At 35.1% G+C, this 17,469-nt stretch overlaps 1 protein-coding gene across 1 annotated transcript in view; it reads left to right on the forward strand.

Moving 5' to 3' along the window:
* Nucleotides 1–17,469, forward strand: part of LOC144976767 (nipped-B-like protein A) — an 83,847-nt gene that overhangs the window by 4,940 nt on the left and 61,438 nt on the right. Inside the window, exons 2-3 of the mRNA XM_078921184.1 lie at nt 10,415–10,512; nt 13,708–13,876. Coding sequence (XP_078777310.1) covers nt 10,449–10,512; nt 13,708–13,876 — 233 coding nt within the window. The 5' untranslated portion in view covers nt 10,415–10,448. The remainder of the gene's footprint in view (nt 1–10,414; nt 10,513–13,707; nt 13,877–17,469) is intronic.

The following is a 17,469-nucleotide window of genomic DNA, read 5'->3' on the forward strand; positions in this document are numbered from 1 at the left end:
AATGCTTTGTTCGGGTTCGTTTTGTATTTGCAATAGTAGCCTAACAAGCATAGAGCTTTATTGTATAGAGGATGATGGTGGTTGTGATGATGACGCAGTGCTGATGGTTTTCCTCGGATCCACGGAAATCCGCGATTTTGGAGTCCAGATGAGGAATTTCCTCCTTTTAAAAATTGCATTTTCTCGAAACATTGTGCTAGCAATGAGAGAGTTGATGTGTGGTGGAACTCACAGATGCAGTTTCCCACTATCCAGAAGTTAGCTAGAGTATCAATGATAGTCTATCATCTCAATTGCTCTAAAAGTGGGGTTTAGTGCAGTAAAAATGGGGCTTAAAGGCAATTGTTCAACATTTTCCTACTTTTTCACTTTTTGTCACCATCAGCACTGATGACGATAAGGATTATGATGGTTGTGGTGGTGGTTGCTGTAGTTTTGTTGCATAGCTCGCAACCTCGTATATCAGTTGAGAGGAAGTTTGGGATAAGATTAAGGGAGATGTGGCTAAAATACTGGAAACTGCAGTTTCACTGACCCAACATTTTACTTCAAGCTGGGTTTGTTTGGTTGTTTTTTTTAATGGGAAGAAAGCAGGATTTTTCAGAAAATAAAATCTTGTACATATTTCAATTTTTTGTAAAGGGAAATAAACTATTAATGTTTATTTTCATAAGCATTTAATTTTCTGATTGAATGCCTCATTACCAAAAATGTTGATTCAATTTTGTTTTTAGTTAATACAATCTCTATAACAAGTAGTGAAAGTATGAATAAGATTTTATGAGAACATGTAAAATAAATTCCACGCTCACATGCATAGTTTTATACAAATCCTCAAAACAACATGAAAAGTATTTGTGAAAAAAGAGTGTCATATGTACAAGTAACAGATAATATAGAAATGACTAATACTAATAATCAACTTTAGTGGGCTAATCACAAACTGTCTCCAATGAGCCAAATATTGCTTCCAAAATATTACATTTGTTCCCGAATTGGGAATTGCTGGTTGGGTTATTCATCTAATTCTGCTAGAATTATGATGACATGATGTGCTAATGTCTTTCCTGAGAAGAGGTGTGGATGATAATCACTTGGGGAAAATCGGTACGATCGGCATGTAAATCGAGAAATTGGTAAACCCGAAAGAGAAAAAAACTGGCCTTCAAAATCGGTATTAACGGCAGGTCTGGTGATGATATTACTTTTTATTATCTTTATAGGAAAGATTTCCCAGTACCTCCTCAAAAAATTTTATTTTTAAAAAAAATTTCAAGTGGGTGATCCTCTTCATTTGTTACAAAATTTAGAAAACAGAGAACAATAACAAAGCATGGCCAGTAGAAATTAGTCTGCAAAAATAACAGAAGAGCCTAGGCAATAGAAGCATTTATTTATACAAAATCTGTTGATTTGCGATGGGATTTCATTGTCATATTCTATCCGTGCTTAGCATATCAACTGACATTACCTTAAGTGGTTTTGAAAAACAGTTTGTGAGTTGAGTGTGATATTATATTAGAAATATTGAAATGTCAACCAAAATTTGTATTAGATTAGCTCTGGTGGTATAATCTCCTTCCTTCCTGGATTGACAGTTTGTATTCCGATAAGCTGATCAAGAGAGAAAAAAAATGAGCCTTCATAGAGTACAATTTCCACTAAAACATGCTCAAAACGCTTTATAGACATATTTTAAAAGTTTATTTAAAGACTCAACATGGTTACGGTTGGTCTCCCCCTGAATATAAGTTAGTTTAAGAGAGAACCTTCACCCTGCAAGTAGTGCCTTCCAAATGTGTTTCGTACCAGTTTCCTGCATCATTGCTATGTTCCACATCCAAAGAAATGTTACAAAAACACTGTTTTAGCGTTATATGCTTGATGGTGTCATGCTAAAAAATTGATCCATGGTACTGAGCTGACCAGAGCTGCTCTTTCATTGGCTGAAATTTTTATTGTATTATCCAGCTAGTGCTTGGATGTTTCGCATACAGCGCAATATACAGGATTCCCATGCAACCTGGAATTTAGATTTTGTTTTTCAAGGCCTTGAAAACTGGGAAAGACCTGCATGATTTGTCCAAAACCTTTAGAAGACTGGGAAATTTATTCTTAGAGAAAAAGTGATGTTGTCAGCCCAGCAAGGTAGACAAACGTTCTTTGATCATCTGTAAGAGAAGAAGGATGAGTGAAGAAAGTTATGAAAAGAAAGAACATGGAGGATGATATTCAGGAATTGAAAAAGAATAACAATGTATACTTGGATAGGCATTTTAACTCCACTATAGCCTGGATTTCATCGCTAAATTTTATGGTTTATTTTGATAGGAATAGTTAACTTTGATGTTGTTTTTCAGTATATTTCGTTATCTTCGTATTATTCATACCGACTCAAAAAGTTTAGATGTTGCATATTTTGTGTTGCCGTCTGGAATCCAAAACGGAAACGGTCCTCAAACTCAAACTTGAGATTTTGACTAGGCACTTTGATAACTCCAGTCCAGTGGCCGCCGATAGGCTCAATGTAAGGTGAAACTCGTTTTTTGGAACTTCATTTTTGGCTCTTTACTGTTTTGGTCACCATGGCGTTATTTGTGAACCTATGTGACTAATGTTAGTATCATTCTAAAAGGCACAAAACAAGCTTTCTAACGGTATATTTTATATGAAGACGGAAGAAGAAACCGTCCCAACTGAGCTGGAAATGGAAGTAAGAGGTTTTCAGTATAGTACTGGTAATGATGATTTAGTAATAATAATGGGAGTGTCTCGGGTAACTGGGCACCTAGCCTCAGGATCTAGTGATCTAGGTAGGTAGTAACTGAACTGGTTTGCCGCAGCAATACAATTAAATGGATGGACCTTGCTGTGCCGCGTGATAGTGTGTGTGTGTGTGTGTGTTTCGTCTGTTATTTGAAAAATGTTCAAATAGTCCAATTTAACTTTAACCCATTAAAGGCGAGATTCAATTTAATCTATTTGTGGTAGTACTGCAAATGGTAGATTTAGATAGCATTCGTTTTATTATTCGCAATAGTACTGCAAATGCTTTGTTCGGGTTCGTTTTGTATTTGCAATAGTAGCCTAACAAGCATAGAGCTTTATTGTATAGAGGATGATGGTGGTTGTGATGATGACGCAGTGCTGATGGTTTTCCTCGGATCCACGGAAATCCGCGATTTTGGAGTCCAGATGAGGAATTTCCTCCTTTTAAAAATTGCATTTTCTCGAAACATTGTGCTAGCAATGAGAGAGTTGATGTGTGGTGGAACTCACAGATGCAGTTTCCCACTATCCAGAAGTTAGCTAGAGTATCAATGATAGTCTATCATCTCAATTGCTCTAAAAGTGGGGTTTAGTGCAGTAAAAATGGGGCTTAAAGGCAATTGTTCAACATTTTCCTACTTTTTCACTTTTTGTCACCATCAGCACTGATGACGATAAGGATTATGATGGTTGTGGTGGTGGTTGCTGTAGTTTTGTTGCATAGCTCGCAACCTCGTATATCAGTTGAGAGGAAGTTTGGGATAAGATTAAGGGAGATGTGGCTAAAATACTGGAAACTGCAGTTTCACTGACCCAACATTTTACTTCAAGCTGGGTTTGTTTGGTTGTTTTTTTTAATGGGAAGAAAGCAGGATCTTTTCAGAAAATAAAATCTTGTACATATTTCAATTTTTTGTAAAGGGAAATAAACTATTAATGTTTATTTTCATAAGCATTTAATTTTCTGATTGAATGCCTCATTACCAAAAATGTTGATTCAATTTTGTTTTTAGTTAATACAATCTCTATAACAAGTAGTGAAAGTATGAATAAGATTTTATGAGAACATGTAAAATAAATTCCACGCTCACATGCATAGTTTTATACAAATCCTCAAAACAACATGAAAAGTATTTGTGAAAAAAGAGTGTCATATGTACAAGTAACAGATAATATAGAAATGACTAATACTAATAATCAACTTTAGTGGGCTAATCACAAACTGTCTCCAATGAGCCAAATATTGCTTCCAAAATATTACATTTGTTCCCGAATTGGGAATTGCTGGTTGGGTTATTCATCTAATTCTGCTAGAATTATGATGACATGATGTGCTAATGTCTTTCCTGAGAAGAGGTGTGGATGATAATCACTTGGGGAAAATCGGTACGATCGGCATGTAAATCGAGAAATTGGTAAACCCGAAAGAGAAAAAAACTGGCCTTCAAAATCGGTATTAACGGCAGGTCTGGTGATGATATTACTTTTTATTATCTTTATAGGAAAGATTTCCCAGTACCTCCTCAAAAAATTTTATTTTTAAAAAAAATTTCAAGTGGGTGATCCTCTTCATTTGTTACAAAATTTAGAAAACAGAGAACAATAACAAAGCATGGCCAGTAGAAATTAGTCTGCAAAAATAACAGAAGAGCCTAGGCAATAGAAGCATTTATTTATACAAAATCTGTTGATTTGCGATGGGATTTCATTGTCATATTCTATCCGTGCTTAGCATATCAACTGACATTACCTTAAGTGGTTTTGAAAAACAGTTTGTGAGTTGAGTGTGATATTATATTAGAAATATTGAAATGTCAACCAAAATTTGTATTAGATTAGCTCTGGTGGTATAATCTCCTTCCTTCCTGGATTGACAGTTTGTATTCCGATAAGCTGATCAAGAGAGAAAAAAAATGAGCCTTCATAGAGTACAATTTCCACTAAAACATGCTCAAAACGCTTTATAGACATATTTTAAAAGTTTATTTAAAGACTCAACATGGTTACGGTTGGTCTCCCCCTGAATATAAGTTAGTTTAAGAGAGAACCTTCACCCTGCAAGTAGTGCCTTCCAAATGTGTTTCGTACCAGTTTCCTGCATCATTGCTATGTTCCACATCCAAAGAAATGTTACAAAAACACTGTTTTAGCGTTATATGCTTGATGGTGTCATGCTAAAAAATTGATCCATGGTACTGAGCTGACCAGAGCTGCTCTTTCATTGGCTGAAATTTTTATTGTAATATCCAGCTAGTGCTTGGATGTTTCGCATACAGCGCAATATACAGGATTCCCATGCAACCTGGAATTTAGATTTTGTTTTTCAAGGCCTTGAAAACTGGGAAAGACCTGCATGATTTGTCCAAAACCTTTAGAAGACTGGGAAATTTATTCTTAGAGAAAAAGTGATGTTGTCAGCCCAGCAAGGTAGACAAACGTTCTTTGATCATCTGTAAGAGAAGAAGGATGAGTGAAGAAAGTTATGAAAAGAAAGAACATGGAGGATGATATTCAGGAATTGAAAAAGAATAACAATGTATACTTGGATAGGCATTTTAACTCCACTATAGCCTGGATTTCATCGCTAAATTTTATGGTTTATTTTGATAGGAATAGTTAACTTTGATGTTGTTTTTCAGTATATTTCGTTATCTTCGTATTATTCATACCGACTCAAAAAGTTTAGATGTTGCATATTTTGTGTTGCCGTCTGGAATCCAAAACGGAAACGGTCCTCAAACTCAAACTTGAGATTTTGACTAGGCACTTTGATAACTCCAGTCCAGTGGCCGCCGATAGGCTCAATGTAAGGTGAAACTCGTTTTTTGGAACTTCATTTTTGGCTCTTTACTGTTTTGGTCACCATGGCGTTATTTGTGAACCTATGTGACTAATGTTAGTATCATTCTAAAAGGCACAAAACAAGCTTTCTAACGGTATATTTTATATGAAGACGGAAGAAGAAACCGTCCCAACTGAGCTGGAAATGGAAGTAAGAGGTTTTCAGTATAGTACTGGTAATGATGATTTAGTAATAATAATGGGAGTGTCTCGGGTAACTGGGCACCTAGCCTCAGGATCTAGTGATCTAGGTAGGTAGTAACTGAACTGGTTTGCCGCAGCAATACAATTAAATGGATGGACCTTGCTGTGCCGCGTGATAGTGTGTGTGTGTGTGTGTGTGTTTCGTCTGTTATTTGAAAAATGTTCAAATAGTCCAATTTAACTTTAACCCATTAAAGGCGAGATTCAATTTAATCTATTTGTGGTAGTACTGCAAATGGTAGATTTAGATAGCATTCGTTTTATTATTCGCAATAGTACTGCAAATGCTTTGTTCGGGTTCGTTTTGTATTTGCAATAGTAGCCTAACAAGCATAGAGCTTTATTGTATAGAGGATGATGGTGGTTGTGATGATGACGCAGTGCTGATGGTTTTCCTCGGATCCACGGAAATCCGCGATTTTGGAGTCCAGATGAGGAATTTCCTCCTTTTAAAAATTGCATTTTCTCGAAACATTGTGCTAGCAATGAGAGAGTTGATGTGTGGTGGAACTCACAGATGCAGTTTCCCACTATCCAGAAGTTAGCTAGAGTATCAATGATAGTCTATCATCTCAATTGCTCTAAAAGTGGGGTTTAGTGCAGTAAAAATGGGGCTTAAAGGCAATTGTTCAACATTTTCCTACTTTTTCACTTTTTGTCACCATCAGCACTGATGACGATAAGGATTATGATGGTTGTGGTGGTGGTTGCTGTAGTTTTGTTGCATAGCTCGCAACCTCGTATATCAGTTGAGAGGAAGTTTGGGATAAGATTAAGGGAGATGTGGCTAAAATACTGGAAACTGCAGTTTCACTGACCCAACATTTTACTTCAAGCTGGGTTTGTTTGGTTGTTTTTTTTAATGGGAAGAAAGCAGGATCTTTTCAGAAAATAAAATCTTGTACATATTTCAATTTTTTGTAAAGGGAAATAAACTATTAATGTTTATTTTCATAAGCATTTAATTTTCTGATTGAATGCCTCATTACCAAAAATGTTGATTCAATTTTGTTTTTAGTTAATACAATCTCTATAACAAGTAGTGAAAGTATGAATAAGATTTTATGAGAACATGTAAAATAAATTCCACGCTCACATGCATAGTTTTATACAAATCCTCAAAACAACATGAAAAGTATTTGTGAAAAAAGAGTGTCATATGTACAAGTAACAGATAATATAGAAATGACTAATACTAATAATCAACTTTAGTGGGCTAATCACAAACTGTCTCCAATGAGCCAAATATTGCTTCCAAAATATTACATTTGTTCCCGAATTGGGAATTGCTGGTTGGGTTATTCATCTAATTCTGCTAGAATTATGATGACATGATGTGCTAATGTCTTTCCTGAGAAGAGGTGTGGATGATAATCACTTGGGGAAAATCGGTACGATCGGCATGTAAATCGAGAAATTGGTAAACCCGAAAGAGAAAAAAACTGGCCTTCAAAATCGGTATTAACGGCAGGTCTGGTGATGATATTACTTTTTATTATCTTTATAGGAAAGATTTCCCAGTACCTCCTCAAAAAATTTTATTTTTAAAAAAAATTTCAAGTGGGTGATCCTCTTCATTTGTTACAAAATTTAGAAAACAGAGAACAATAACAAAGCATGGCCAGTAGAAATTAGTCTGCAAAAATAACAGAAGAGCCTAGGCAATAGAAGCATTTATTTATACAAAATCTGTTGATTTGCGATGGGATTTCATTGTCATATTCTATCCGTGCTTAGCATATCAACTGACATTACCTTAAGTGGTTTTGAAAAACAGTTTGTGAGTTGAGTGTGATATTATATTAGAAATATTGAAATGTCAACCAAAATTTGTATTAGATTAGCTCTGGTGGTATAATCTCCTTCCTTCCTGGATTGACAGTTTGTATTCCGATAAGCTGATCAAGAGAGAAAAAAAATGAGCCTTCATAGAGTACAATTTCCACTAAAACATGCTCAAAACGCTTTATAGACATATTTTAAAAGTTTATTTAAAGACTCAACATGGTTACGGTTGGTCTCCCCCTGAATATAAGTTAGTTTAAGAGAGAACCTTCACCCTGCAAGTAGTGCCTTCCAAATGTGTTTCGTACCAGTTTCCTGCATCATTGCTATGTTCCACATCCAAAGAAATGTTACAAAAACACTGTTTTAGCGTTATATGCTTGATGGTGTCATGCTAAAAAATTGATCCATGGTACTGAGCTGACCAGAGCTGCTCTTTCATTGGCTGAAATTTTTATTGTAATATCCAGCTAGTGCTTGGATGTTTCGCATACAGCGCAATATACAGGATTCCCATGCAACCTGGAATTTAGATTTTGTTTTTCAAGGCCTTGAAAACTGGGAAAGACCTGCATGATTTGTCCAAAACCTTTAGAAGACTGGGAAATTTATTCTTAGAGAAAAAGTGATGTTGTCAGCCCAGCAAGGTAGACAAACGTTCTTTGATCATCTGTAAGAGAAGAAGGATGAGTGAAGAAAGTTATGAAAAGAAAGAACATGGAGGATGATATTCAGGAATTGAAAAAGAATAACAATGTATACTTGGATAGGCATTTTAACTCCACTATAGCCTGGATTTCATCGCTAAATTTTATGGTTTAAGTTATACTATGCACAACCTTGAAAAAAAAACTTGGAATTTTTTTTAGGGGATAGGTTTGGGATCCCTGAATATAATAACCTTTATTGAAAAGGCAATTTTTCTTCACTCACATTATTTAACATTCTAAATTTTGATAAATTTAGAAATTAGGCCAAAGTTTTATAATTAATTAAGCGTGCTGGACATTCATCCAAGATCAAATCATACTTGAGTGTCAGTTGTCATCTTAGTTTTGAAATTGAAAAGGTGTCACTCCCGGAAATGTAAGCACTTCAGGTTTGAAAAATCTGCCAGGCAGTGAATGACAAAGGGAAATAAGAGAATTTTTTTCGCCCTTTAAAGTTTATTTTTTCTTTTTATCATATGGTTTGAAAACAAATTGGTATCATTAGAATTGTGTTGAAATGCTCTTTATAATGATGTAGGTTTAGTTTTAGTGAGGTCAATCTAATTTGAACTTTTTACCAAAGTAAAGTATTAATTTTTAAAGCATTTGAGTGTATTTCTCATAGTGGTATCTTGTCCTCATGAGTCCTGTGTCTGGATAGGGCTGATAGATGATATTTAACTAAGCACTTTGATAGTTTGCTTTCAGATTCTGCTTACTTCTGTTCCCCGTTTAAACCAGTCTTCTTTCTCATGCTTTTTTTCTGGGGTGCTTTTAATTGTAAAATCTTGAGTGTATTCCTCTTTGTTGGATCTTGTGCTTGTGTCCAGATGAGACTTATATGTGATCTCAAATTAAGTACAATGGTGGTATGCTCTTGGAATCTACATCTGATCCCCATTTGTTCCAAGTTCCCTTTTGTCTTCCTTTCTCTTGGGTGCTTTAGAACTTTTTACTATCCCATTTTCTTTCTTTTTACTGGCGCTAATATAACCTAAATGTGTTGCAAGCGCCGTAAAACCCTTAAAAACTAAACATTTGTCTGAAAAATGGTTTTATTGCATTACTTGTACATTGTTTTCGTAAATTTTAATAGTCTTATTATTTTTTAATCTGTGTCAGAACCAGGTTTGTCATAGTTGTACAGACCGGATCTTCATCACCAAAATGCCTAATGTATTGAAAATTATTTTTTAAATGATGTTCAATATAAGATTAAAATAGGATGATGACCATTCTGTTGTATGGGAGTAACTATAAATATGACATGTCACTTTGTAATGCGTCATTAGCCCATAAGCAGAATTTTGTATGTACCTGATTATAAGGAACAATGGAAAGTAGCCTAATTAATTCTCGTGCAAATCAGGACGTTTTCTGCCATTGTTTTGCTCAAGCCCAAGCGAGCTTGCTGTTTTGTGGCGATTTAATTTACCTTCATTTCGATTCTTTGAATTTTTCCGCTACGCCTGCCAAAGTTTCTTCTTGATAATTCACTTCTACTTAATAATTCAGTGTATTGGCCAGAAGTCATATTTATTTAAAAGGTTGTTTTTTTTCTGTCATTAACTGATTGAAAATCAAGTTTGCTCATTGCTACATTGTTCTAATGTTCTCACAATGGCTGAGCTGTTCGTGGATCGCAATTCAGACATGTCGAGCATCAATAAAGATGTGAGGAATAAATTCAATTGGTCATGGCTAGAAGTGAAAGATGATAATGACTATGTCAGAAAAATTCCAGAGGCAGGAATATGACTTTGATGAAGTCATCTTTACCTATATGAATGACATGCTTTTTAGCATTCCTTCTACATCAAATTATGGCAGTCATACTTCCAGTAAGAAATAACACCCACTTTTTTAATGTATTGTATTTATCACTCTCCTCTCCAATGATGCCCTTATTGAAAAAAAAATAATTGAATCTTCAGTTTGTCGAAGAGTTTCAGTCAGTTGTTATAGAGCTCATTTACAGGTCTATATTAAGATGATCCGGATTCAGGCAAAGACTTATACACTAATTTCTTGCATTTCATTTTTTTTTTTTTTTTTTTTTTTCATCCTGCAACTGTCCTTTGTATTTAACTTTATGTTTATTTCAGATCTCCTTTTCATGAAATATGTCATGAAAATACCATGAACGGAGAAACCCCAAGTGTGCCCATCACCACTTTAGCTGGAGTGGCAAGTTTAACAGATTGTAAGTACACTATTGGTTGGGTTTTGTAGGATTTAAAAATATTTTTTTAGAGCAAGACTGATTAAGGTTTGCTAGCGATTAGAATTTGTATGTCTTTCCAACTGATCTTATTTAACATCAAAATAATAGTGTCGAAACTTTTTTAAAAATTGTATTTGACCAGCTCTGTGACAAATTTCTCATTGGAAAACCAGCCAGGTGCACTTCTTTTCATCATTCAATAAGTTTTTGACTTTTTAGTAATTAACAAATTTCTTCTCATCTGGACTTTTCTGGCTGCTTTGATTGTAAAACCATCATCAATGTCCCTTCTGCGAAACACCTAAATCACTACCACTAGCTTATCATCCCACCAAAAATCTGCCAGACAATCCTCATTATCGCTTACAGCAGCAGCAGCATCATGACCACCATCACAACTATTACAGACCTGCCAACCAGTACGATTTCGCATATTTTAGTATGATTTTTTAACCCAAATACGATTCCAAAGGATTTAGTACGATTTTTTTTTTTTAATATGCGATGAGAATGATGTTGGTGATACATTGATACACACATGTCTTACACCAACTGTTGACTGTGTTTCTGAAGGAATGATGCATCACATTTAGCACTATAGTTATAATTCAATTAGTTTTATGATGCCGTTTTTCACCAATATTTTTCTCATACATTTTTGTGGATTTACATAGAACTATGCATATAAGCTTATTTTATACTTTAAATAGTCTCAGACCACATTTAAGCTTTTCCAGTTGTTAAGTAGAAAATTCTAAGTGAAAATTTAATTGAACAAACATCTTTGACTATGAAGCCTTCAATTAAAAAACTGTGTTGCTAATAAGCTTAAACATAAATGGATTATCTCCCTTTATATAGACCTGTATATTCTCAGTCAATTTGTCAAATTCAAATATTTAAAAATATGAAAGAAAGAAATCATGAATCGTATTCGAATGACCGTTGAGTAATTAGGAATGTTCCATAGTGTTGCTCATAGCTCATGGGCCGTTTATATTAACGATAGATATATTGCTAAGGCTAAGCGACACTTTTTAGAATTGCCGTGTCTGAACACATCCCAGTGTATTCTCACACAGTCTTTGTGAAATTATTTTTTCTTTCCAAACCTGTTGTCATCCCAATGGTAGCCAATTTTAACTGAGCCGCTGAGCGATAAATTTCACTGTTTCGGCTAAGTCAAAATTGCCCACATTTACCTGGAGGGAAGTAAAAGTATGAAATAACTAAAATGCCTTCAAATCGAAAGTAAGGGATTGCCACAGTACATCTCAATTGCCTCACATTGTAAACAAACTGGTTGACCGTTTCTAGTTTCTTCACTGATTGGGTACCTAATTATAAGGAACAATGGTATGTAGCCTAATTAATTCCCGCGCAAATTAGTTTTCTGCCATTGTTTTGCTCAAGCGAGCTTGCTGTTTACTATTCATTTCGATTCTTTGGATTTTTCCGCTACGACTATGACGAATTACGAAGAGTTTCAGTCAATTTTTATAGAGCTCATTTACAGGTCTATTTATAATAATTAAAATTACTCTATTTTGATTTATAAAATTTATATAGTGATATTTTTTTTTTTCTTTATTAGAGTCTTGAATTACAAAAAGGGCAGCTTTAGGAACGGTATTTGGTTCAAAATGAATTCTCTAGAACCATTTTAGAAGTGTTTAACTTATCTTTGCATGTTACATACTTGCGACTTTCCTATCATTTGACCAAAGTAATAGTAGTAGTAGGAAGTAGTAGTAGTGAATGCTCAAAAAAAAGAAAGGAGAGAGAGAGAGAGATGGATTATTAGATAACATATAGGAAAATAGCTTGCTACTAACATATATGGAAAATAGCTTGCTACTGTTGCAAAATATCATCTATTGAATTGAGAAACACTCTCCCAAATATTTTATCTCAAATCTTACTCATAACTTATGTACTGGGCTAGCAGATATCACCATCACAACTTCATTTGGTACCTCAGCATCATCATCTCTTACCATCACCATCATGGCATCACCACTTCTACAACCGCCATCACAGCATGTCTCTGCCACAACCACCACCACATCACTTCTACAACCACCATTTTAGAAGTATTTAACTTGTCTTTGCATGTTACATACTTGCGACTTTCCCATCATTTGACCAAAGTAATAGTATTAGTAGTATGTAGTAGTAAAAGTAGTAGTGATAGTAGTAGTAGGAAGAGGATTAGTAGTAGTGAATGCTCAGAAAAAGAAAGGAGAGAGAGAGAGAGATGGATTATTAGATAACATATATGGAAAATAGCTTGCTACTGTTGCAAAATATCATCTATTGAATTGAGAACCACTCTCCCAAATATTTTATCTCAAATCTTACTCATAACTGATGTGCTGGGCTAGCAGATATCACCATCACAACTTCATTTGGTACATCAGCATCATCATCCCCACATCATCATCTTTTACCATCACCATCATGGCATCACCACTTCTACAACCGCCATCACTGCATGTCTCTGCCACAACCACCGCCACATCACTTCTACAACCACTGCCACCACAGCTTCATTATCATCACCACCACCACTAGAGCACCTTCGCTAAAACAACGACCACTTCTTCCACTGACACTAGCATCAATACTACTAACATGTTTGGGGTCTTTTGGTCATTTCTTTGAGTGTTTCGAAAGCAATTTCCTTAGATATTGCAATTTCTGAGCCTTATACTAATTTAAAATGGTCATTAAACTTGATAAATCGATAATTTTGTAATCACTAGAGATTGCTTGAATGATCAAGATCAGAGTTTATTTTTATTTGGGTTTGGTGTTAGCTTTTATATAAATTTTTGTATAGTACGCACTTTTTCCCACATGTGCGGATGAAATACACTTTTTAGGGTCATAGAATACACTTTTCATCCTGGCAAGGTTGGCAGGTCTGCTATTTATTACCATTGGCATCACCACATTTTCAGTCAATTGTAATTTTTTAGCGATACTTGATATCTAGTCTCAAAGGGTGCAAGATTGTGAATGGTTTTTCACTATTAGCATTGAATTCTCCACAAGTAAATTGACTTTCCCATCAACCCATGTTTCTATTTTTGATAAACTACAATGTATGGGAATTTTGAAATTTAGAGTTTTGTAGTCTGAAGTTATTCAGTGTTCTTGATTCTATTTCAGTATTGCCTCAACTTCCTTTGCCAACACCCCTACCCCAGACAGTTCAGAACAAAAGTCTTCTATACAACCCAGGTATCACACAAGGTGCTCATCACCTTTTGGGAATACCAGATGATGGCTTGGCAGCTCAGCTTGCACACGCCTTGCGACAAACAAACACAAATCAAATGTAAGTTTTTGGTATGGATATGTGTAATTATATTTTGCTTATTATTCTAAGAGGTTTATGATTGTTTCAGACTTGCCATATTCTGTAACATTTGAATGACATTTTAAAATGAATCTTTCATCTTTTACCCCTAGGTCAGTAAATAATGCAGCATAATATTATTCCATAGTTTGTTGAATTTCATACTGTGCCAGTGTGTCATTTTGAACCCACAACTTATTCAATACATTTCACAATGTTTCAATTATTCCCCCATAAAGCCATGTGAAACCATATTTCCTTTTCATACTGTACTAGTCACCTGTTAGTCATCCTTTTGTACTAGCTTTCTTACATATCACTGGCTATATATGGGTACCTGTCAAGTGGGATAAGGTAAAGTGTGTTAAGTACCTCAACCAAGAACTCAGAATAGGGACCAGAATTTCAACTATCACTGTTATCCATCCAGTTATTGACCACATTTAATATCGCTCGACTTTTGTGACGAGACACTATACCACTTAGCCTCCCATCTATCCTTATTGTTTGCTTTTGATGTCCCTGACATTTCCTAAATTTAATGAAGGTATAATGTGTGTGTCCTATTTCCTTCCTTGCTGACACCCTTGCAATTCAGGTTGATTTTTGATGATGACTGTACAAAAGCTTATCACAAGTGATGTGAAACAGGGTTTACACTCCATATGAACCCCACTGGTCACTCATTAAACTAGTATAGCTGCTGGTTTGATGAATGGTCGTTAGGTCGATCAACACAATATTTATTGTCAAAGACTAAGACATTAAATTTATCAGTGTTGTAAGAGAACTTCACGGCACTTTTTACTTGGTCACAGAAAGATGTTTTCTGCATTAAAAGTGCTTCTCAAAACATTTGTAGTAATAGACGACTTATGTACAAAGTTTGAAATCTAATTGGAGTTTTGCATTTTTTAAATTTGAATTTTTATTCACTATAAATCTCTTTTTATTCACTATAAATCTCATTCTTCCATTCTCAAGTCCTGTGCGATTTTTTGTAGCTATTGTGTTTTTATAAATGTGGGAGAATGAAGTGTTTGGTATCTATAAATGTTTGTAATTGGTGTGTGTGTATGTAAGGCATATCTAGAGGGTAGATAATTATAGGAGTACGAGAAAGAGAGAGCTGGGGTAGGGGGTTCATTAGATGTGATGTGCATGGATGTAGGTGAGTGTTATCTATAGAGTGAGAAAGAGATTCCTTCTTTAGTAAGATAATTTTTAAGTTATCACCAGTTGGAATTATATCATTTTCGTGTTAATTAATACAAAATTTAGTTGACATCAAAACAGGTATTCCATATTTGTGAAAAACCATTCCAATGTGTTAGACAATCTCTAGCTTCACACCATCTTGAATGAAGAAAGGAGAAGTTGGCTTATGTAGCAAAATATTAATATTGTGATATCCTTACCATTGTAATTTTCTATTATTATCATTAGGCATTATTTTTATAAAACAATGATTTCAAAAACATGTGTCACTGTTACATCAATAGTGACTGTTCAAGAACAGTAAATGCACCCATGATCTGCTTTGGTTACGGAAGTCTTGGTTGTCACCTAGCTGTTCTCGCTCAAAAATGAAATAAGAGGAAGGAGGGGGTGGAGAGCAGAGAGGGTTCTCTCATTGCTTTATGCTAGTTTATATATGTCAATAAAGATTTTAATGCAGTCTTGTCTGGTAATCTTTGTACTAAAAAATATGTAAAACTTACATTCATCATATAACATTGTATATATCTAAGGTTGGAATAAATTATCCATTTAAATTGTATTTAAAATGCTCGGTAATTTTAAATAGATTTGGTTACAAAAGCTTGTAAAGATAAATGATCAAGGAAAAAAATGGCTACAATTTTAACTTTAAAACCATAATATCTCACTATGGTCTCTATGTAAACAAAGCAAGACAGTAGTAGGAACTTCACCGCTTTACAAATGCCTGATTCTTTTAAATCTTTTCAGTAAGTGGACAAAAACAAAATGCAAGTTGAATGAACAACTATTTTCAGGAACATAGAGTCCGGGTTCACCTTGGTTTTGGTGGTGTAATTGTCCCTCATTTAAACTTTGTGAACCTGATTACATTTGAGAAATTCAGGGATGGAATTGGCCCCCTGTCTGCTATATAGTGGTCAATTGTACTAATAAAATCAGGACTGTGTCCGAAATGGCTTTCCGGACAAACAAAAAAAAAAAATAAAGAACAATAATTTGATTTGTTTATGTGCATGGAAGTGATCCTTGCATGTCCCATGGTTATGTATTGACTAGCAACTAAAATAAAAACAAGGAACAGATAAATCTCTAAATCTGGATGATATTGTATAATAGTCCATACCTACTGCTGTATTAGAAAACTTAATTCCTCTCAGTCTCAGAAATAGTCATACACTCAAGCACGGAAATCTCAAACTCGGTACATTTCCCAGTTTTAATCCTTCTATTCTGTTAGTATTGGCAACACGAAAATCTCAAACACTTTAAGAGGCCAACATGGAAATCTCGAACTAACTGGACATTCCCTTGCATGTGCAGTGAATTTATTTATTTATTTATTTTTTTTTTTTTTTTTTTTGCGAATTGTTTGTATTGAACGGAAACAAAAGATACCATCACTCTCCACGTAGTGCTAGGTGTCGAGGTGTTAAGCATGCGCGCGCGCGCGTGTGTGTGTGTGTGCTCGGATTTGTCTGTGTGTGCATGCCGAACTGAAGGGGAATTGCGAAGCCTGTTTGACCAGGGTCTTACGCCCACCACCCATCACTCCATCGACTTCTTGTATTTGGCGTTAAGTCACACTCTATTGTGTACCAGTATCATTATCATGACCAGTACCGTTGGGATGGGAGACTAGCAAGGCAGTGATTGTCTTAGGTGATAACATTTACGTATTAAAATAATACAAATGATTGGGTGTGGAGAAGATGTGGTGAGAGCATTATCAACTATTACATAGATGGTGCTGTGTGAGAGCAATGCCCTCTCTCTTTAGCCTGCTATGGGTGATAGGGAAGAGCGTGAGGTTGAGGAGTGATAAAGTGTGTAATCCACAATGCGATAAGCAGGTTTTTTTGTTTAGCACATGCAGTGGGAATCGTCATTCCATTTCTGTAATTGAACAAGACAGGACACACTAAACGCAATACCAGTGAAAATTCTCATCATAGTTGTGTAAAAGATGGCAGATAAAAGGAAATTAAATTGTCTCACTCTCGACTCTTGACCGAGTTCACAATAAGAGGAGTAATCATTATAATGTGACTTTTATCAAGACCACCCTCATATCCTTTGTATAATACTCAACACGGGAAACTTGAAAACATAGAAATCTTGAACATATAGGGCCAGTCCCGCCTATTCGAGATTTCCGTGCTCTAGTGTATATATGTATTCTAAAACATTGACAATATGTCTAGTTAAAGAGGTCTTTTTTTTTTTCCGATGAAAAAGACGTTTCTGTTTCTATTTTCTAAGTGGGATTCCTGACCTCCCATAGTAGGCAGGGAGGTACTTGCTGGGTCTTCTAATCCCCAATGTTTGTTTCCAACTTGATTTCTGTCTTT

The sequence above is a fragment of the Berghia stephanieae genome, chromosome 1 (genome assembly GCF_034508935.2).
Source record: "Berghia stephanieae isolate SIO BIC M18660-M18661 chromosome 1, UCSD_Bste_1.3, whole genome shotgun sequence".
NCBI lineage: Eukaryota > Metazoa > Mollusca > Gastropoda > Nudibranchia > Aeolidiidae > Berghia > Berghia stephanieae.